Source organism: Etheostoma spectabile, unplaced genomic scaffold (genome assembly GCF_008692095.1).
Source record: "Etheostoma spectabile isolate EspeVRDwgs_2016 unplaced genomic scaffold, UIUC_Espe_1.0 scaffold00004825, whole genome shotgun sequence".
Taxonomy (NCBI): domain Eukaryota; kingdom Metazoa; phylum Chordata; class Actinopteri; order Perciformes; family Percidae; genus Etheostoma; species Etheostoma spectabile.
In genome coordinates, this window is record NW_022603196.1 from 1 (window position 1) to 24,474 (window position 24,474).

General features: G+C 38.7%; 1 protein-coding gene across 1 annotated transcript; it reads right to left on the reverse strand.

The window, feature by feature from the left end:
* Positions 1-2,550: 2,550 nt before the first annotated feature.
* On the reverse strand, positions 2,551-17,112 carry LOC116677312 (uncharacterized). The gene is given in 14 exon segments (XM_032507877.1): positions 2,551-2,976; positions 3,105-3,148; positions 3,366-3,412; positions 4,494-4,670; positions 4,964-5,140; positions 6,624-6,741; positions 6,744-6,836; positions 6,839-8,422; positions 9,911-10,636; positions 12,476-13,078; positions 13,319-13,362; positions 14,455-14,559; positions 14,722-14,826; positions 16,794-17,112. Coding segments are annotated over 14 exon segments (4,287 nt in total). The 5' UTR covers positions 16,832-17,112.
* Between the last annotated feature and the right edge of the window lie 7,362 nt (positions 17,113-24,474).

Sequence of the window (24,474 nt, forward strand, 5' to 3'; positions counted from 1 at the left end):
TCATTATACATTGTACATCTGGACTGCCACCTCTTGAGGATGGTCTCACGAATGCAGACCTTTAACAACTTCACATCTTATCCTATTTTGAGAAAGTGTAAGAAACCGTAGAAATGTTGTACAGTATGTGTTTAATTGTATGTAGCCAAGTAAACAACGTCTGAGTCTCATTTTTGTCAATATAGCCAATTAAAAATGATCACGGCTCCATTAGACAGGGTGGAAGTACAAAAAATAAAAGGATTTAAAAAGTGTGGTGTTGATTTAAAAACATCTCTTCATTGCTGAAGGAGGAAAGGTTTTATCACTTAGTAGTGACTGTCGCTCTCTCTCTCTCACACACACACACACACACACACCACACCGACACACACTCAGAGGAAGTTGCCTTGTCTCCATTCAGCAAAGCCACACAAACACTCATTCATCCAACTTGAGGCTTGCGCAGCAGCTCTCTAATTAAAACAATCTTCAGAGACAGAGGCGAGAGAGACAGAAAGAGCATGAGGCGCTCTGAATGTGTTGTCAATTAGTAGCAGCAGTTCAATAGTACGGAGTGAAAGACCCAAAACAGGAAAGATCCTGAATGAATCAAACAGGTCTTTGTTTATGTAAGGGTCTCTGATGTGGACCCAGAACTAAATGTGTAACTGTGAGTTTTCCAGCCTCTTCAAAGATTTGGTCAAGAATTAGGCTTACGGAAACAATGAGGAAGCTTGTGCAAAGAGGCCCTCAGTGTGCTGGTTGCTGCATTATCCGTTTCCTTTCAGTACAGTTTTCCCCCTCGCTGCGCTCCTCGTCTTGCTCCGGCTTTCATTCATGGCTGTTCTTCATGGGTGTAATTCATTACCACCTACATTCAAATGGTCACACACATGCCATAATGCATATACATTTGGATATAGAATCAGGTTTAGTTTTTACTGCTTTTTTATCTGATATGAAATTGTGTGTTGGCCTCATGCCTATTTAAGCACACCACTCTGTATGTCTAGGTATATGTGAATTGGCCCCAGGATGAGAACCAGAGTTTCTTATTAAGCTGAAATGTTTAAATAATAAGATATTTGACATTTAGTTTCTCAATTTGGTTTGGAGACTGAACATTTAGCTGTGGGAAGGCTAAAATTGGTTCCCAAATTATTCTCAGGAAACTGGTGTCAAAATCGTTGGTTATGTTTGAGCAAATCCGTGGCTGAAAGAAGAATGGACAAGAGGCCGATCAAAATATTGAAAAGCTTAGAACATTTGAAAAACACCATTAAACCTCTTTTTACCTCTGACTTTACTTTGACTTAAACTTCAGAATTTATTTTAAGACCTGTGGATTTTGTTCCTCAAAGGGATCTCTTAATGGCGAGTGTGAACAGCCATTATTACATCAATTGAACATTGTTTTCATGTCCATATGAGAAAGTGAATTTTTTAAGACAGATGACCGATGAAAAATGTGAACCTTTATTATGTCATTCTGGTTTACTGTTCAGTTTCATTGTTACTATAATATAACTAATACTGTTTATTTATTATATTATAAATAACACACAAGGCAATTAAAATAGAATACAAAATAAAAAGGTAGCAAAATAGAACAAGGTAGAATAAGAAAAAATAATATAAAACTATAATTATATTAATATGATATATACTGTATATATTCTATAACAGAAGATGTACAGTAATGTGTATGCATGCATGATATATGTTTCATACAGCATATACACTTACAGGTCAGTTTATTTTTAATAAAAACTTTATTTACTTTTTATAGTCATAACAATATGAATGACATTTGATAAACCTTTTCCATATTGTTACATCAGAATCTCATTAGTTGGCACATCTGAATCTTATAAAACATATTTGATACATTCTTTACTATTGGGCACCATAATATATATTTAAAAAAAAATGAAATACCTCCATAACATCCATACTCTCCATTAAATGAAAACATAATGACATTAAGGCAGTAGAACAGTGGGTTTCTACTAACAGACTGCAGGTTAGCATACAAATAGTTCTTCTAAAGGTGTTTTCATTAATTCAGGCAGGTTAATAAAGTGATATGTTAAATGTATTACAAAATCTTACATCAATTTTAATCAGCTCACAAAAACAACTTGCCACAGAGGAGGGTTTAAATTGTTGTCAGTATTATAATTAATTTAACAGTGCAAACACAATTTACAAAGTAGTACAAAATATTTTTTTAAAGAATATGTTTTTTTGACAATTTAACAACAAATGAGAAGCAGGGAAAACAATTTATAAAAAATGTGTTAAAATGTGTTTTCTTTAAAACATCATTAACTTAATATGGGATTATTTTGCACCATTTCTTCTTTTCACAATGTTAAGGTATTGACTTTCACTATGAACAGGTAGCTAGCCAATTCACTAATGCAGGACTGCAAGGCTATAAGAAGCTTTTCAAATGAAGACAACTTGGCGCGGGGAGGCTTGAGGAGGTGGAGGAAGAGTTAAGTCCTGTCAGGTCAGAGAAGAAGAGGGCTGTTTAGTTAGCAAGTAGCTAGTCTACCTCAGTGGTTACTCAACTGCTCCTGGTAGAGCATCACAGTGCACTTGTCCCCCATCTGAGAGGGTATTGTCTATCTTACACAAAGTCACAGAGCCATTCTTAAACCAGAAGCATGGGAAGACGGGTTCTGTGAATTTGGCATGGAAGGTGTGTATTAGCCTCAGCTCTTCCTTTTCAACATTGTAGTAGGTCAGCGTACCACTTTCCCAATCCAGAAAGACTGCTATTTTGGGGCAAACGGGCACTTGAATATGTTTGGATGTCTTCCCATGTCTGGCAATGTATCCTGTCTTTGAGCAGAGCAGGCTCCAGGACATCTCGTTGCATCCCAGGCCACCACTGCTATCCCAGCCTCTCCCCACTGCTTCATATGCCACTGCGATGCCAACATCCCCTTTCCACTCTATCTCCCAGTAGCCCAGGCCTGTCAGCCCCTCCACACAAAACACCTGAGTCCTTTTTAAACCTGTCTTGGTGTTCAGGAGGTGTTACCTTCTTCTCTACCTTCTTCTTTACCTTCTTTACAGTTTTTACTTTCCTGTTGCCTTTAGACAGAACAAGCCTTCTGCCTGCTGTGTTTTTCATTAAGCTTCAGATCTGCATCATCTGAAAGAGAAACAATACAAATCATTTAGTGTTTTGTTGTGCAGTTAAACGACGATTACAACATAAATGCAAAATGAAAATCTAAAGCAAAGTAAATTAATTTGTGATTTTGATTCGAAAGTTACACCTAATTTTATTTATCAGGCATTAGTTTAGAGTCTAAGGCTCTACTGAAATGATGACATTAAAAACAAAATAAAAAATAGTAAAGACTTACACTTCTTCAGCCCTGGCTTTAACCAATGCTCCCCACCGTAGTCCAGGCTGTACAAAATGAAAATAGTGTTGTCACAAACAGCTTCCAACTCTCAATAATTCTTCCAAGTCTTCTAGTGAGTTTTACATTTTATATCCTCTAAAAAAAAATACATAAAAACTGCACTTTGGTAGAACAGGCCACCTCCAAGCGATTTGCGCTGTAACGAGGGCTCACAAGAACATGTAGTTTTACTTTGTAGTGCTGCTGGGTGTTAAGTAGTAAAGTGCATTTGATATGGACATAATTAATACAGCAGAAAAGGACCTCTCTCCTCAGCCCCATATACACCTCATTGTTTATTAAAACGTGATCCAAATTGGAATACACTACCTTTGTTTATTTTTTTCCTTTAAAACAGTTGTATAACTGCTATAATCATCTTATGCTGTGGGGTGTGGGCTTAATCAAATCATGAGATGCTAAGCTTTCAATTGTTGTGCTGCATGAGCAAATATTTTGAAGATTTAATGCTTTAAAGTTATAAAAACAATTATGAGTGGAGTAAACAGCAACTCCACAGTAACGGAAGTGTGCCGTCCACGGCACGGTGCACGTGAGGCATTGAAAAGTGTTCGGATTATCTAAATTCTGTCCGCATTGTGAGTTAGGTGGGGCTAGCGTACATGACAACAAACATGGCATATCCCCGGTGAAGAAAACGTATGCCATGGATGGACATCATTCATTTTTTAATAGGTTTTTCCGAGGGACTTTACCACTTTGTGGGTTTTGTTTGTATAAGCTAGCAGTAAGGTGGAGTTAGGGGATTTGTCAACTTGGATTGATTGTTTTCCTAAGAATGTGGTCACACTATATACAGTAGATTGTCACAATGTGTTCTGCATGCATTTACACCTTGTGTTAATATGTGTTTTTCTTCACCCACATATCCAGATAAAGATTACATGTCAATGCCTAATGTAAATGATGACATTCTTGATTGTATTGGTGACTAGCCTGCTAGCTAATAAGGTAAATAATTAGTTTAGATTTTGTCTTAGTGCTGATGTAGCCTCATTATAACTAGGAGAGCCAGTTATATCACTACAAATGTACACATGTAAACCCTCTGACATCCTAACTTACCAGAGTTTCTTCAGGCTCGTATTTGGATCAGCAGCTATATCAGAGAGCATTTTTGCCCCCTCTGGTCCTGGGTGGTTGTAACTCAGATCCAGCTGTTTCAGGGAGGAGGTTGGTTTGGACTTGAGAGCTGAGGCCAGAAATGAGCAGCCTTTCTCTGTCACCTGACAACCTGAAAGACTGAAGATCACCCATAGTGATGTTATTGTTCCTTGCAGTATAATATACTTGACTTACTGATTTAGAAGGCTCATATTAATAATCAAATTTGAAAAATGGCATATTATACATAATACAAATAATACATATATTTGGAAACATAAATATTGTTGTATCAGCCTTACCTTGGCTATGGTTTTGGTAGGGATATATGATTTCATTAATGATATTATTGTTGACCATTTATTTTTTGTTTTCAGTGGTCTTCAACAAACAGCATGAGACATGATCCATTAGATATATTGTACACTCACTTGAGATTCTCCAGTTTACAGTGTGTACTCTGTAGGCCATCAACAAGCGCCTGCACACCTGAATCCAGCAGGTCGTTGTGACTCAGGTCCAGCTCTGTGAGATTACAGGATGCGGAGCTGAGGACTTTGGAAGACAGGCCACTGCAGGATTTCTCAGAGAGCTCACACCAACTCAGTCTGTGAAAATATTTGTAAGCATATACTGTATAGGCATGCTACATTGAAGACTCACAGACAAAAACACGGTCTATTAAAAATATTTGGACATCATAAGCCTTGTTTAGACTGCCAGACCAAATCCATTTTTTTTTGCATATCAAGATTGTTTCTCAGTCTGGGCGCTCTGACTGCTCAAATCAGATTTCCAAGTGTCTTTTGCATTACTTGCAACGCAACACATGCCGAGCAGAATCCATGCTGCTACTTAGCTGAGGGCTGTGAAGGAGAACAGCAGTCTGACAGAAGAGTATTTTCTAAGTGTATTTTTCATTAATTTCCCATCCTTATGTTTAACAATGGTTTAGTAGCCTGCAAATTAAACAGTTAGTGTGAAAGATGTGAAATATTGTCCACATAAATGATTCAAACTTTTATGGAATATCAGCAAATGTAATTATGTTTTTTCATAGACGTCACAGACGTATGCAAGTAAGTGAAGTGACATTATTTTGTCATGTTTGGAGATGTTCAGCACTTTTCAGTTAGAATTTGCCACATTACAGAGCCAGAAAAGACTTTGCAGACATCACTAAGTGTCCGTGATAACCAGGTTAAGCAAGCTTTTAGTGCGTACGCAACATTATTACATGAGGCCCCTGGGAGTTCAGTGCTTTCGTTTCGTGTTTTAAAACTTTCTTGTGGCAGTGATAGAGGCAGTGATGTTTCCCGTTTACTGTACGGGACTCTCACACTGCCTTAAAACTGACTGACAAGTCTAATCACCGGCTACATGACGTGACGTGGGTTGTGTTTCTCCAAAAGTTGAGTCGGTCTCAATATTTTCCCCAGGCCTGCTGCATTTTCTTGTGTGAGCCTGCGGCAAACACCAAAACCCCCTGCTGCCACCTAAATGCATTAGCTTTATTCAAGATGAATGGAAAGATGTGCTTTTTTGCCACATCTGACAGCTGATGCAAGTGTGCGCCCACTAAGGGATAATAAAGGGGTACCACAAAGATATGTGTTGGGTCCATTACTATTAATAGGCTACATAAACTATATTATAAATCCAACACAGACCAATAGTATCGATTTTTATGTGGATGACAAAGTCTTTCAACTCAACTATACCGAGATTAAAATTTGCCTTTCACATTCTTCAGAAAAATTAGCAAGACAAAATCAGTTTTATTCTCAAGAACCCATAATTCCAGTCACATTGCCATGCCATTCATTTTAATGGTAATGAAATTGAAATTTAAACAGAATGTGGAGTGGGTTTTCTATATATATATATATATATATATATATATATATATATATATATATATAGCATATTTCTGCTGATGATTGTACACAGATTGTGTGCAAACTAGGTCATCATTTAACAATTTAACACTTTTGTAAATGGCAAACTTCTTTTAGTTTTGAAAGAAATATATAAACTTGGTATGTATAGCAAGACAACAAGATCATATATGTAGCATTTGAAAGTACTTACAAAGCAGTTTTGGAGACTTTGACCACCGGCAACATTCCGAGAAGAACTTTCTCTGATTTCAGGTACTTTTTCAAATCAAACACATCAAGCTTCTCATCTGATGTCAGCAGCACAAAGTCAGAGCGGACCACTGGGAGGCGGAGAAGTTTTCAAATGTGTGTGTTTCTGATTGCAGGTACTTTTTCACTTCTTCTACAAGAGAGTGTTCGTTCACTCATTCAGACAGTAGAAAAGATTGCAATTTTTATCAGCATCACTGTTCTCTTCCCTAATCTTTTCTTTTATATACTCAATGGTTTCCTTGTTGGTCTCCTTGTCTTTTTCTGTTTTCCTCAGCAGCTCTTTCAGTAGATTCTGATTAATTTCCAGAGAGAGGCCGAGCAGAAAGCGGAGAAACAGATCCCAGTTTCCATTCTTGCAATCTAAAGCCTTGTCCACTGCTGTCTTGTAGAAGTCAAATGCACGCAAGTCTCCAACTGCTGAAGAGGGCTTGCTAAACAGATTTTCACTTGTGTTATTGAATGTGTGAAAGACATAAAAGGCTGCCAGGAACTCTTGAATGCTCAAGTGGACAAAGCAGAACAATTTCTGTGGGTACAGCCCACATCCTTCTCGTTTGATCTGAGTGAATAATCCAGAGAAGACGGCAGTGTTTGTGATGTCAAGACCACAGTCTTTCAAGTTGTCTTCAGTGAAGAGAAGTTTTCCTTTCTCTAGCCCCTCAAAAGCCAGTTGCCCCAGAGACACGATAGTTTTCTTGTTTCTTGTATTCCAGCATGAATTTGTCTCAGAACTGTCACCCATCTCATCTGCACCATACTTTACATTAGCCTGTCTGCATTGTAACTCAAGGAAGTATATGTACATGTCAGTCAGGGTCTTGGGCATCCTTCCTTCTTCTTTTGTGTCCATGAAGTCTTCCAGAACTTTTGCAGTGATCCAACAGAAAACAGGGATATGACACATGATGTAAAGACTTCTTGATTTCTTGACATGTGAAATGATTTTCTCAGCCAAATCCTTGTCACTAAATCTCTTCCTGAAGTATTCCTCCTTCTGCTCATCATTGAATCCTCGCACCTCTGTAACCCGGTCAACTTTATCAGAAGGGATCTGGTTGGAGGCTGCAGGTCGGGAGGTGATCCAGATTTGAGCTTTAGGAAGTAGTTTTCCTTGGATGAGATTTGTCAGCAAAACATTCACTGAGGTCAGCTTTCTCACATCTGTCCAATCATCAACTTTACTGAAGTCAAGATCAAGGCGACATTCATCAAGACCATCCAGAACAATCAGAATTCTGTATTTGTCATAGTCGTCTATTTCTGATGTCTTCATACCTGGAAAAAACTGATGAATGAGTTCCTCCATACTGTGTTTTTCGTCTTTTCTCAAATTCAGCTCCCGGAAAGAAAGTGGAAACATATAAAATACGTCCCCATTTGCCGTACCCTCAGCCCAGTCCAGCATGTACTTCTTGGTAGCAAACGACTTTCCAATGCCTGCCAATCCAATCGTCAGCACTGTTCGAATGGGCATACTTTTTTCAGATGCAGGTTTGAAGATGTTATGATATTTAATCGATGTTTCTTGTTCTGCTGGTTTGAATTTTGCGTCTTGAACTTGTCTGATCTCATTTTTAACATTGACCTCTCCCCTCTCTCCCTCTATGATGTAGACATCTGTGTAGATCTCTTTCAGAACAGCGAAACTTTTCTGCATATCAATCCCCTCAGTCACGTGGGTAAATTCATCTGTCAGCTGAAATTTGAGCATCCCTTGACTTGCAACATCAGGTTTACCTGTAAGAGAATATTTTGTAGGTTATTGTGGACAGAAATGAGAAAATACTTGCGATGAAATGCTTAGGATCCAATTATATTTGTTTATCAAATCTAAACCACAGAATAAAAACTTAAGTTTTTTGAATTATGGTTTGTTTAGATTCAGCAGGGCTTAACCCTCATGTTGTCCTCGGGTCAAATTGACCCATTTTTCAATGTTCTTTTTAACTACCCAAAATAACAAGATCGATTCCACACAACGCTCTTCGGCAAGTACAAATCTCTACTTTCATTAATTTTGGGTGTCTTATCTCAATTATGTTGTTGTTATTGAATTAGTATTGAGTAAAAGTTGACATATTCCAGTCTGTGATTACCCATCAACATACATTCCTTTCATTTTAGTCTAAATAATTCCTAATTTCTACTTCTCTAACTCAAACATAAATATAATTTCCTAAAAATTAGGGTTTTTTACCATAATTCCAAAAATAACTGTAAAACCAAGTTAATAAGTGACAAACATTGAAAAAAGTGTTGACAAAAACGTAAGAAAAACTTAACTATATTGATTAAAAAGCGTCAACAAAAGTGTTGATTTTCAATTTTGACGGGAAGAGAACACAAGGGTTAAAACATTTACAATATGCCTAATAAAAGGCTGAATATGATCATCATGACACTGGTTGTTTAATTCTGAACTAGAGTTTGATTTTTGCTCCTCTCCCTCCTTGTCTGTTTTTGAGGTTATTTATTTTGGACAAAAAAGGTACATTTTGTTTCTCTCTGTTGACTGGTGGCAAGTGCATGAATATTAATTGCAAGACATTGTGCTATCAATATGTCCCAAACTGTACCTAAGGAATCAATTATTATGGGCTGATCCGATCATATATATTTTTTATTGTTATAGGCTAAAATAGAGTCCAATCCTTTCTTTACTGTACTCTACTATTGCATATAGCATCTGGTAGCAGAATTTATAGGTAGCACAGGTTGTTGCTTTCATTGGTTAAAAAAAATATAAAACGGCAATAATTAAAAGTAATTTTGATAAAACAGTCCCAACATTAAATGTGTTGGTTGTCTAGTTAAGTGCTCTCTGCCCGTCGGTGTCTGTACTTGTCAAAGGTTGTTTGTGAGGTAGAAGGCTCCATTCCATAACACTTCTGTACAATCTTCAAGGTTTCGTCTTCAGGTCATTTGTTTTCTCTCTAGCCGATCAGGTCACATCAATTTCAGGAGTTGCATTCTCCCAGTCAAATATCAGATCAGTAATCTAGGTTGGGACACTTTATAGCTTTGAACCAGGAGCTCCAATAGTGTCCTAATGTGTCTTTCACTGAGCCAGATACATTTCAATCAACAGTAAGATAAATAAATATCAGGCTCTGTATTGGCAGATACTCAATACTAAAATTACTTATTTTTGCAACCTTGTGGCCACTGTTTAATTGCACCCTTTGCAGTGTACCTGGCTGCCATCACCCCCACCCATAAGCTTACATCGTATTTCTGTCATCCTGTTGACACACGTTTGAGGCAGCTTCAGTCGGGAGGTTATCCAGAGCCGGGCAGAGGGAAGCAGGGTTCCTCTGATGAGGCTAGTCAGCAGCACATCCACTGAAGCTGGCTCCCTGACATCAGTCAATGTGGTTTTGTTGTCAAAGTCAAGAGGAGGTTGATACGCATCCAGTCCATCAAAGACAAACAAAATTTTGGTCTGTTCAAAGTTAGAGATTACAAATTCTTTAGTTTCTATAAAGAAATGATTAAGCAGTCCCACCAAACTGACTTTTGTCTCTTTTATCAAATTAAGCTTGGAGAAGTTAAGTGGAAATAAAACTTCTTCTTCTTTGCCCCATAGCTTTTCCTTTGCTGCATCAATCAACCAAGTAAAAATTGATGTATTGTCCTTTTTAGCCCACTCTTTTATAAATTTCTGCACATGGAAGGATTTTCCAATTCCAGCTTCTCCGGTAGTCAGCACAGTTCTGATTTTTTGTCCTTTTGTACCTTTGAAGATCTCAGATACTGCATTCACTTGTATTACTGATTTTGCCGCAGTGCATCCATCTTTCTCTCTATCATTGACCTCACCACTTTTGTCTTCTCGCATGATGTGTTCTGTGTTTTTCTGGTTAGGATGGTTTGTGTCTTCATCTTGAGTGGTTTCTTTAAGAAATCTTTTTCTCAGGGCTGACACCAGTTTCTCCCGTCTCTTCGAGGTCTCTAAATAAACAAAATAAAGTTATAGATGAAAGATAGAAAAGACAAATTTTGCATAAAATTGTCATTGGTCATGGATGCATTTTTTTGTAGTATTTCTATATTAAAATCAAGTTCTCCAATGTAAAAATAGCAAGAAACATTATGCAGATTACACGATACATGAGATTTGAATGAGCTATGAATACAGTGGGTACGGAAAGTATTCAGACCCCTTTAAATTTTTCACTCTTTGTTTCATTGCAGCCTTTTTCCAAAAATCAAAAAAGTTCATTTTATTTCTCAGTAATGTACACTCAGCAACCCATCTTGACAGAAAAAAACAGAAATTTAGAAATTTTTGCATATTTATTAAAAAACAAAAACTGAAATATCACATGGTCATAAGTATTCAGACCCTTTGTTCAGTATTTAGTAGAAGCACCCTTTTGATCTAATACAGCCATGAGTCGTTTTGGGAAAGATGCAACAAGTTTTTCACATCTGGATTTGGGTATCCTCTGCCATTCCTCCTTGCAGATCCTCTCCAGTTCTGTCAGGTTGGATGGTAAACGTTGGTGGACAGTCATTTTCAGGTCTCTCCAGAGATGCTCAATTGGGTTTAAGTCAGGGCTCTGGCTGGGCCATTCAAGAACAGCCACGGAGTTGTTGTGAAGCCACTCCTCGTTATTTTAGCGGTGTGCTTAGGGTCATTGTCTTGTTGGAAGGTAAACCTTCGGCCCAGTCTGAGGTCCAGAGCACTCTGGAAAAGGTTTTCGTCCAGGATATCGCTGTACTTGGCCGCATTCATCTTTCCCTCGATTGCAACCAGTCGTCCTGTCCCTGCAGCTGAAAAACACCCCCACAGCATGATGCTGCCACCACCATGCTTCACTGTTGAGACTGTATGGACAGGTGATGAGCAGTGCCTGGTTTCTCCACACATACCGCTTAGAATTAAGGCCAAAAAGTTCTATCTTGGTCTCATCAGACCAGAGGATTTTATTTATCACCATCTTGGAGTCCTTCAGGTGTTTTTAGCAAACTCCATGCGGGCTTTCATGTGTCTTGCACTGAGGAGAGGCTTCCGTCGGGCCACTCTGCCATAAAGCCCCGACTGGTGGATTGCTGCAGTGATGGTTGACTTACTACAACTTTCTCCCATCTCCCGACTGCATCTCTGGAGCTCAGCCACAGTGACCATTGGGTTCTTCTTTGCCTCTCTCACAAGGCTCTTCTCCCCCGATAGCTCAGTTTGGCCGGACGGCCAGCTCTAGGAAGGTTCTGGTCGTCCCAAACGTCTTCCATTTGAGGATATGGAGGCCACTGTGCTCTTAGAACCTTAAGTGCAGCAGAAATTTTTTTTGTAACCTTGACCAGATCTGTGCCTTGCCACAATTCTGTCTCTGAGCTCTTCAGGCAGTTCCTTTGACCTCATGATTGTCATTTGCTCTGACATGCACTGTGAGCTGTAAGGTCTTATATAGACAGGTGTGTGGCTTTCCTAATCAAGTCCAATCAGTATAATCAAACACAGCTGGACTCCAATGAAGGTGTAGAACCATCTCAAGGATGATCAGAAGAAATAGACAGCACCTGAGTTACATATGAGGGTCACGGCAAAGGGTCTGAATACTTATGACCATGTGATATTTCAGTTTTTCTTTTTTAATAAATTTGCAAAAATTTCTACATTTCTGTTTTTTTCTGTCCAAGATGGGGTGCTGAGTGTACATTACTGAGAAATAAAATGAACTTTTTTGATTTTTGGAAAATGGCTGCAATGAAACAAAGAGTGAAAAATTTAAAGGGGTCTGAATACTTTCCGTACCCACTGTATATGTTACTGTCATAGTTTCATACCTCGACATTCTGTCAATTTATCAATGTACTCAGGAGGAATCTTATCAACTCCTGAAGGTCGAGAGATGATCCAGAGACAAGCAGAGGGAAGCAAATTTCCCTTGATGAGGTTTGTCAGCAGCACATCCATCGAGGCTGGCTTTTCCATATCAGTCAGGTCCTCGTTCTTTGCAAAATCCAGAGAAAGGGCACATTCTTCCAAGCCATCAAGAACAAAAGCTACTTTAGACTCTTCGTACTTGTAAACCCTGTGTTTATCATTATTGAGGGAATGATGAAGCAGATCTGTCATGCTTTCAACTTTGTCCCTTCTTGAATTCAGCTCGCTAAACTTAAGTGACACTATCAAGTCTATTTCTTTGTTGGAATATTTTTTTGCCCAGTCTACCATGAACAGCCTTGTTTGAACGGTTTTACCAACACCAGCCACTCCCTTCATTAACACTGTTCGCACTTTTTTCTCAGAAAATAATGCATTAAAGGTTTGTGGTTTAGCATTCTTGCTTTCACCAGCTGATACATCGTATATTTCTGTGTCAGGTTCAAGTGTTCTCAGTTCCTTTTCATGCTGACGAAGATGCTGGCGTACTCTTTTCTTCAAGGCTAAAGAAATAATAAAGACGCACAGAGAAAGCCAAATGCAGTAATGCAATTAGTTTTACACAATATAATGACAGCCATAAAACAAGATGTGTTGTATTATACCTGCAGTTAAAGCAAATATGCATATCAAATGATAATGAAGAAATGTAAGTATGAATTTTAAATGTTTTGAATTGTAATTACTTTCTTTTGTTTAAATGCATTGTGAAGCTAGCCAAGTTTCTTGATTTCTTAATTTACCTTTGCTGTGGCTACGCCTATCCTGGCCAGTCTTCATGGAAGCTCTGCTGGACACAGTCAAGACATGGTTGTGTCAATACAGAAAGATACATTTACTGTGACAAAGATGACTATACTTATCAGTGCTGTCAGTTAAATGCATTATTAACGGCGTTAACGCAAACCCATTTTAACGGCGTGAATTTTTTTATAGTGAGATTAACGTTCTTTCTAGCCTAGCAAACTTTGTAGTTTTTTTTTTTTTTTTTTTTTACACATGCTGTTGCAACAACTAGTAACGTTAGAAAAACTACAACACCACACCGGATCTAGCTAGACTGGAAACAAAACAACAGGCATGCCGCACACACGCGTTTGGGCTTTGTTCAAATGCTGCTGACAGCTACACGGTGTAAAGTCTGACTGTATTTCACTGGAGAGGATTCCAACAACAGTCTGTAGCTGCCGTTGTCTGAGAAACACAGACTCAGCCTCGGCAGCCTCATGGTGCATTCAAAGTTATTGTACAATACCCTTTTCCCATCCAGTGTTTGTTTTTGCCGTTTTGTTACAATTGAACAAGGTTCTCTCTCTCGCACCATTTTAAAAAGGTATCGTATCACGTTGATAAGAACATTAAAATGAGAAAAAATAATGGAACAAAAAGAAATCAAGGCACATTTAGAATCGATAAAAATAGGTGATTAGTTGCATTAATTGCAAATTGTCATTAATGCGATTAATCACAATTAAATATTGTAATCGTTTGACAGCACTACTTGTTGCTACAATGTTTTAGGTCAAATGTATCTCTCAGGCTTCACTGCACTACTCCATTTTCTCATATTGTTACATTGTCTTTTTCTCTGTTATAGCTGTAAGTATATGTACACACGTGTTCTTTATCCTAACTTTGCTCAGACAAGGAGTTGAGAGGATCATCATGGGGAATGTTGTTCGGTACAGGAGAGACTCGTCTTTGTGGCTGAAATGGCCTTTAACACAGATTACAATTACAAAATGTAACAGTTTAACACTTTTTACATTATTGCTGGGTTTCAGGATGGCATTTTGAGTTGTTGTCTTTTTAGGTCGGTCATTCACTTATATTTAATTTCTCTCTGTATCAAACATGCAACATAACAAAAATGTCTTACCCCATATCTTCCTTAGAAAAGTTGGGAGGTTCACGGTTGGACCAGTCACTTTTTATGGAAACATTGCTGGGTGCAGGGGAGACCGGCCTCTGTGGCTCAGGAGGCCTTTAACACAGATTACAATTACAAAATGTAACAGTTTAACACTTTTTACATTATTGCTGGGTTTCAGGATGGCATTTTGAGTTGTTGTCTTTTTAGGTCGGTCATTCACTTATATTTAATTTCTCTCTGTATCAAACATGCAACATAACAAAAATGTCTTACCCCAAATCTTCCTTAGAAAAGTTGGGAGGTTCACGGTTGGACCAGTCACTTTTTATGGAAACATTGCTGGGTGCAGGAGAGACTGGCCTCTGTGGCTCAAGAGGCCTTTAACACAGATTACAATTACAAAATGTAACAGTTTAAACATTATTGTTAAGTTTTAAAATGGTATTTATAGTTCTTCTCTTTTTATGTTAGTCCTTTTATTTAACTTAATTTCTCTCTGTATCAAACATCACCAAAATATCTTAGAGCTAGGGCTGTAAATAAATGCAAAATGAATCCGAAATCGAGGAAATCTGTGTCGTGGTGAGAAGGCAAACCTAAAACATTTAGGGAACGTTCCTTCTGGTTATAGCGTTCCCTAAACATTAAGAGACCCAACCAACTGAAATGTTCTCCTGCGGTTGCACTGTATCTCCACACAACGTTCCCGTTTGGTTGTTCTGAGTTTTCGAAGTAGTATAAAGGTTTACAGTCATTTGATTTACATTCACTCAAAAATAACTATATTTTAAAATCTAAGTAAGATAAACAGCATAGTGCTTGACTTTGGTTTTTAACTGTATTAGGTAAAAATATTTAAAATCTATCAATTGAACGATTTTCACAACTAAGAAGATTCACTTCTTTCATTTCACTTCTAATAAATGGCTCAGTTCAATGTGCAAATCCAACCATTACACCCCCACGCCAGTAGGGGGAAGACCTCTGCTCTCAGGTGACCGATTCAAGTCCTGTCTTCCGTGTTGGATACAAACCACACAACCGGACCAACACAATTCAATTTCAAAAACAGCGCTAATAGAGGCGCCGTTGTTGATGCTGACTCACCTTTAGCATACAATACATTCATTACAAATTAAACGTGTGTTTAAACTTCACCTGGGGAAACTGACTTCAGAGGCTCTGGGTCAGCTCAGTCACTCCAGTCTTTGCCAGGTTGCATACTGCTGCAGACTGGCTGTGACAGACCGTGCTAAAGTTGGTTCTATATTGGACGTTGGCTATTAGCGACATTCAATAAATCTATTATGGAGTTTGGACCATTCAATATAAAACCAACTTTGCCACAGTCTATGACAGCTGGTCCTCACTCCCGCAGAAAGCTACAGGCACTGACGAGATTGAACGGGTTGCAAAAATCAAATACAAATTCAAGCATTTCCAAGCATTGTATCCAAAATTCACGCATTTAAGGATTTCAAGCGCCCCTAATCGAAATCAGGTGTTATTGCTTGGAAGTCTTATTGTATTTTTCACTTTATGCTTAGCTTGACTGATAAGAGGTTTTAATTTGACTTGTACTGCTTCATTTGACTTCTACTCTAGCAACCTCCCAGAAAAACTTTCCCGCGCTGGAGTTTGTCTCACACAGACGGTAAATTGCACAAACTGAATCAAGAATAGGAAAGAAAGATGATTTAAGCAATTTTGAGCGTGGCATGGTTGTTGGTGCCAGACGGGTTGGTCTGAGTATTTCACAATCTGCTCAGTTACTGGGATTTTCACGCACAACCGTTTCTAGGGTTTACAAAGAATGGTGTGAAAAGGAAAAAAACATCCAGTATGCAGCAGTCCTGTGGACGAAAATGTCTTGTTGATGCTAGAGGTCAGAGGAGAATGGGCCGACGGATTCAAGCTGAGAGAAGAGCAACTTTCACTGAAATAACCACTTGTTACAACCGAGGAATGCAGCAAAGCATTTGTGAAGCCACAACACGCAAATGAAAGTGAGACACACAAGTGTAGATGACGTTACCCCCGCAGTTGACTAATTACTCATGGACCCTCCCCCTCTCACGCACATTGGCCAAGTCTGGCGGGCTCGCTCTCTAGGCCTACTCGCTTTTCAACATGAAATTAAAAAACAAATGCTATCAAATTTGCGGGTCACACATATGTAGGTTGCGCTATCATAAAAAAAATTCTGACATAACTAGAATGTGTCACTTTCTCAAAAGTAAAAGGCCTACATTAAAGAGGACGACGAATTACATTCACATAATTTAACTTTCACATCCTGAGGTGAGACTTTGACGTTTAAAAAAGAAAAGAATAAAACAACTTACTTGTCAGCTGATGTGGCCTCGGTGTGTTGCTGAGACATGTTGATTTTAGAGACAGTTTGACCTGTTTTCTGCTCTTTGATGAACACAGGACTCTCATTTGAAGCATTTAATCAGTCAACAAGTCACCAACCAGAGTAGAATTTTCCCTGAAGAATACATGAAATCCTTCAGTTCCTCTGACTTCCGTTGGCCTACATCGTGTTCAAACTCTAGCATCTCATGACTTTCTCCACTGTAATATGTGGACGTTGACCTTAATCAGCAACGTGTCCCAGCATGGAGATATCCAATTTGTGAGCAAGCTAGGTGAAGTTAAATCCTTGTTTGTAATTCATACAGCCATGCAGGCTTTATCATCGTAGTGCTCTCCTCCTTGCTGGCAGCACATTTTCATTATTTAGGATAGCAAAGGCATGACCGACCCTACTGTGCTTCCGATTGCATAGTAGCCTACTCATTGCCTTAGTTGGTTGGATTGGTCATATTGTGGCAAAGGGAGTGTGATTGGTTAAGGTAAGGGTAAGAACAACAGGGTAAGCCAAACAGAAGCAGAGAAAAGAAGAGTAGGGCAGGATATGCCTTCGCCATCCAATGGCAGAATTGACACAGCTACACTTTCACTTTCATTTTTATTTTATTTTTTTGGGGGGGTAGGGGTTAAGTTGTTTGTCTTGGATATCTCTCTCAAAACCAGATATTCTTTCAAGATAAATTGCGATGAACCTGGGAATTGATCTGTGTATAAATAAGTATGTGGCCAGCCTGTTGCTGAGACATATTGGTTTTAGCTGCAATTTGATTGCAATTTGTTTTCTGCTCTTTGATGAATACAGGATCTCATGACTTCCTCCAAAGTTAGTGTGAGAGGGCCAAGTCATTAGTTAATGAACAATAACATAACTGTAATATGTGGACCTTGACCTTAATGTGTAGCTATGTAATCATTTAATATGGTGTAATCTAACTTAAAATGGAAAGCAAGCAAGGGGATGATACCAATGTCAAACAGCAGAATTTGTATTAATGTTTATCTTTTCCAACAACTAATTTAATTATTTTGAGCATGCAGAAGTCAACATAGAAAAGACAACAGCAGTTGTTGAAAACATATCCAACAAAATAGTAAAAAAATAATTTTACCAGCAAATTTTCTTAACCTATATGCATGAAAAGGAGTACAATGGTTGAGGAGTAGAAGGGTTAAGACATTGATTTTGGTTAGGGTTGTCATTAGGTTTAGGCATAGTAACATTTAGGCTCAGGGATGGTGTTAGTGCAGTTGTGATGTCAAGGGTCCTCACATGTATGTTTGTGTGTGCGTGCGTGCGTTTGTGCCTACCTGTAATGAAGGGTGCAGTCATAGTGATCAATCATGGTGGTGTTATTGTGTGTCAGGCATTTTGAGAGTGTGTCTGTTTCAGAATAAAAGCATGGAGCAAGGAAGGTAATTAATTGGGAAGACTCGCCATAGAAATGCAGGAATTTAGAACCTTCTCAATCTCACTCTGTCACGCATCGCCACTCATAAGGTCCACATACACACAATCAAACATACCAAATGGCAGACACACACATGACCTGCAGACCTGTGCTGTATTTTGTCCAACAGTGTGTGTGTGTGTGTGTGTGGTTGTGTGCAGACTGATGGAGGTGGTATAGAAACAAAGAAGGCCTCACTGGGATTAGGGATCAGATGGCACATCAGCCCTATAACATCCACAGAGACTCATGGACTTTGTGAAATACCTACCTGGCTTGCATGAGCACTGCTGGGATACAGCTGTGCTCAAATACCGCCTAAAAGACATTCCACTCTGGATGTTTTCCACAATTTGGCTGTTAACATGCATCCAAGTAAACATGTACTTTGAGGAAACAAAATAACTTGAGAATATTAAGGCAGAGATTGAGAAACATGACAGAGGTAAGAGCGAAAAAGATGGAAGGAAGTGAAAAGATAGACAGACAAAGGAAGTGAGACTTGCCCCAGTTACTGTAATTTAGTTGATAAAAACACTTCACACTCCTCACCTGTCAGATCCTGTTAGAGAAGAGAACGTTGTTAGTGACTGGTAGTGACCTGGAAACTGGACACACAACCACACACAATCTTTGATATCCTTATGGGGACTTTCTGTGACTAGCTTATTTCCCTAGTCACCCTCCCTAACCGGGATCAGTTTGTCAAATTTAAATGGTCATTTAAAGCATTATCTCGTCTGTAATACTTGAAACCGTTTTTACCATATTCAGGTTGCTCTATAGGTTTTTTTCTTATTTTGATATGCTTTCTTTAAAGGACGTTTCACAGGCTGGAGTACAGCCATCTCTAGCTGTGATTACTTCAAGAAAGTGCTCCTGCAAATCTAGCATGTGGCTAAAACCTTCTCATGCTCAAAATCATATCAGGAGGAGTAAAGTTTTCTACTGAAAAAAATATATACATACATACTATTTATGCATTTCTCTTCATGCAGAGCAATTGACTGATGGGTTAAGGTACGATCCTACTCTTTTTACTCCAAAAGTGCATTTTGTTTTTGCTCCTGGGGATATTAATGTTAAAAACAAACATTACAAACATTTCATAGTGAAGCTATGGTGTTCAAATACATTAAAGCCACCACAGACATTGAGGCCATATTCAGAACAATAACAACTAAATAAACATTACTCAAACTGGATTTCCTGGATGACTTTTCATCTTCTTACTGTTCATGTGATCACCAGCATGGGGCTTCATGTTTCTTTAAAACAATGCTAGTTTTGGTCAGTTTGCCTCCTAACCACTGTGTAATCAGCTCTTCCCAACAGAATCCTCAATAAGGTGATAACGTTAAAGTGTAACTATCTCCATCTACCACCCCTTATACTGAGTAAATGCAACAGATGAGTAATTTCTTAGTTTTACAAACACGAAATCCCCACTTGCATAACATAGAAAGCCACCTCCAGATCAACAGATACTGTTGCAGGGCAGGCCTTGATATGACATATTTAGTTTCTGTTGCAGAGATTATCTTCCCCTGAGAGAAATATCTGTGAAATTACTTTTAAATTACACAAAAAAATGTTCTGTTGTCAGGAATCACTAAAACTCCAATGTATCCAGATAGCTATTGATACACGTTGAGGCTATAACATTAGGTATTGTAAATACCTGGTCTGAAGTCTATCATGTCACTTTTTAAAATGCATGTTTAAACACGAGCAATTCTGACAAAACAACCACCCAATCTGGTTCCTCCTTTTTTATTGCCTGATCACATCTCTGGAACAGTATCACTTTAAGATTGAGAGTGTGGCTCCTGGCAGTGGTGAACTGCACAGTGATTGATGACTATGTGCTCCTGCAGTCTCACTGTGTCAGGTAGAGCAACTCTGGATGGACACTTGTTGAAGCTGGTCTGCATTTACTCACATCCAGGACATAATTCAACTGTGTGGGTTGCTAGCAGGCTGATTGGCTTTTTCCTTTTGTGAGTGTGTGTGTGTGCGCGTGTGTGCGTGTAGGGGGTGTGTTTCCAGGTGCCTGAAAGAGGTTTGAGTGTCTAAATGTTTCCAGTAGAAAAATTTAACCTCTGAACTCCAAGGAAAGTGCTTTTCATCATCAATAAGAAATGGACACACTCTCATACTACACACATACAGTCACGAGCAAACACACCATTAAGCACATATGGGAATACAGGCACGCACATACACTTAGTTATAAGCTGCCATGATGATTCATGAGGTCATGGTGCGTGATTATTTCCCTGAAGGCCGGACTCTGACCTTTGACCCCTCCAGTGGCAGTTTAGTTCTCTCTCAGAGAGGTCACATCCGTACAGTTGTCTGTCCTCTTCTTCTTCACCTCGTTTGTCCCATCCATCGCTTCTCACCTTCTTCTCACCTTTAATCTTTGCCTTCTACAAATTTCTTTATGACGTTTTCTTGCCATCCACTACACCTCCTCAAAGAGGACACAGAGTTGATCAAAGTTATGAGCTATTGGAATGTTTTTCTGGTTTGTGATCCATAAACTCACAGCTACTCATAAAGTTAACATGTAATTTCCTGCATCCGCTTGTTTTATTACATTGACTGGCTTGATGGATGAAGTGACCATAAACACAGACATTCACGACAGAACACTGAACATGTGAGAATCCCCTCCCAGTGGTGAAGTGTAACTAAGCACATTAATTCAAGTGCTGTACAGTTTTGAAACACTTTTACTTAGAGCATTTCCATTATATGAGCATATAAAGACAAGGATCAATAATTAATATTCCAAATCTATCATACTATAACTATGTAAATAATACATACTTTTATATCTTTTGATACTAAATGCTGGTAATATTTTGTACTTTTACAAAGTAGATTTTTGAGGCCCAGACTTGAACCTGCAATGGAGTATTTTTACATTAGTACAGCTATACTTTCACTTGAGTAAACAGTTCTCTCCATGTCTATGATCCTCTTCAACTTCAACTCAGAACCTTCTATTGGGAAATTGTTATGTGGATGAATAGGGTTAGGTTAAAAAGAGACAAACGTTAAACTTCAATATTCCGCACATTGTTAGCTGTATAATTCTGATTGAACATTAAGGCTCTAAATCACATTCAGTCTCCTTGAAACTGCTGTGTGGACAACATTTTTCCATCAGTTTACTTGACACTGGGAGGGGCAGAAAGAAGTAAGCACCAAAGCCTGAGGAGATTGCATTGTTACTTTTATAGACAAAATAAAACCAAAGTCTGTTGCAACACATAGGCAACAGGCAGCAATAAAAATATAAGCAGTGAAATTAAAGTTGTTGTTTTTTTGAGGGCGGTGACAAGATTCCCAGCGCCAACCCTGCCTCCATATCATGTATACTGTGCTCCTAATACGCTTTGCCAAATACGGCATGTTCCCATTGTGCCTTTCTTTTTGTGAACACAGACAAGACAATCTCCTCTTCTTCTAATCTCTTCTTAACTTGTAAAAAAAAAAAAAAAACCTCTTTCTGCTAAGTTTAGATACAAAGGTCAACCAGCTAAGCCACCATCTCATATCTAATCTTCAATAACCATTAACAGCTGAAACCCACTTAGCTGCAGTAATTATGGAGGGGAGAAAGGGAAATGGAAGGGCTGAAAAAAAACAAAGAGGGAAAGCTCAACAGCCTGCTAACATTCCTTCGTGCTCCTCATCATGTTCTCCCTGTTGCTTCCTCTTTTCTTTATTCTTTTCATCTTATCCTAAACCCCATCAATATGGGTCCATTAGGCCTGAAAGACCATTTATGAAATGGAGACTAGACAATAATCTCATCTGTAATACTCTCAGTCCTTCTGAAAAAAATCCAACATATACAAACTCTCACCTACACGCTCACACACACATATTGTGTTTCGTATTTCTGGACACATGATACAGTCAATGTACACTCTTTCTATTTCTTTCTCAGACTATTGCCTCTCTGTCAAATCCAACTTAACACTCAGATGTTTAAAGAAATGTAATTTATGTGTTGTAATAGTATTTTAGTATTTCCACCTCTTATATTTTCCTACTGTGTGCTGCATTTTAACAGTTCATGCTTAGCTTATTTGCCTCTTTATATATGCTATATATATATGCTATATATATATATATATATATATATATATATATATATATATATGCTATATATATGCTATATATATATATATGCTATATATATATATATATATATATATATATATATCTATATATATATGTATATATCAATCACATATTGATTTATGCATTTTTTGTTTCATTATGTCACATAAAAATTAAATGTACTGTGTGATAACAGATGTTGTTAAGTGAAAGAATGAAAGTATTAAATGAGAGAGTGGGAAACAGACTGTGTGAACTTCTTTCCATATATTTCATCAAGTACTGACAGTGGTGAAAGCTCTTCTTATTGTGAGAGAGCCAGCCCACTTTAGCCAAGTGAGAGTGTGAAGACTATTCAACACTAATGGACTCATCCATTACGGTTTTGTGAAAACACAGACTAAGTGGAGGAACACTGGCAACGGAGGTGTGTGTGTGTGTGTGTGTGTGTGTGTGTGTGTGTGTGTGTGGTTGTGTGACCAGCAATTGATTCTCAAATTATTGAAAGTTTGAATGCACACCTGTGTGTACGTTAAGTGTTTTTGTATGTATAATGTGTGTGTGTGCTGAAAAAAAAGAAAGAAAGTGCCGCTTCGTTCCATTACAATCTAACGTTAGCCTAACGCTAACTATTAGTAGCTGCACGCTAACGCGAGAAAGCTGTACTCTTGGCGGCCAATGCTGGTCATTTCTTCCAATGTTGGGGTCAAATTACTGCTGGAACAGGTCCGGTTGTGTAGTTTTTGTTTAGAAGCCTACTGGTGATTTTTCATGGTACTTTCATAGTAGCTCCAGCTGCTGCTAGTGTAAAAACAGCATGGCTGCGCCGGAGCCAAGCATGGAGCCAGAGAATGTCTAATAATAATTATTCTAATAATAATAATCCATAGACAGGCTCTGATGGAGGCAAGGCAGACCTCAGATTCCAGAAAGTACTCTGGCTAATCAGAGCAGACTGGGCTTTGTCGGGAGGAGGGATTAAAAAGACGGGCGCTCCTACAGACGGTTAGGCTGGGTAAACCCTGCGCACTCTGCGGCGATTTGATTTCATCCTGCAGCTTGGTCTGGTAACCTGCACGTTTAATTCTCCTGTGTCAGTTCACAATTTTGCGGGAACCAATCCCAAACTGGCTTATCTACCTGGCACACTATTGGCGGGTACAACACGATGACAATAGAGCAACAACCAAGCAGCTTCTTGTTTACATTTAACATAGCGGCCACCGAAGCACAGCAACCCGTTGATGCCGCTGTCACTTCTACCTCACCCGGATCGTTGGTCTGATTACGATCTATCCAATTCTATCCAATTCCGTACAGAATCATTTGAACTATGCCCGTTGGTCACGCCTCTTGTGCAGAGAAAATACAGAGCTGACTCCACAAACCAATGCTCACTCTCAAATATATTGAGCTTGGTTTGGTCTGGTGATAAATAGACTAACAGAGGGTCTCATACAGAGGGTGAATCGGGGTCAGTACAAGTGCAGCAGCCATGGGCAGTTTGAGAAAGTGTTTTTGTTAAACATTAAAGCATGTAAACGTGTTCTAGTACAAACACAAACTACAAGTATTATCCTGAAAATGCTATATAATAGCTGCCCTTTAATCTCAATATGTGTGCTCTAGTTTCACTTATATAATAAAACAAATGCATATAAATACACATTTTAATGAGGAAAACACACCTAATATTCTCCTTACCACGTCTCCTGCTCCTCCTGCTGTGGGATCAGTGATCTCTCATCTACCTGTTATGTATGAACTTTGACCCCTCTGCAGTACAGAAGTACAGCCCTGTTTTGTCTTAACTTTTGACCTATGACCTTCAGTCTGGGGTCTTGACCATCAGCAGCAGCAGCAGAGGAACACCAGTTAGGTGACAAGCTGCTTCAAAGACGCACAGCCTTCCAAGTTGTAGAGCTGTTTCTTTTTATTTCATTAGTCTTTCCCAATGGGACGTCTGGGAACCTAAAGGGATCCTTGTGGGGTCAGAAAGGTCCTTATCCAAATAAGAAATAGTATATTGTTTGATTATGAGAAGGCAGCACAGCCAGACTCT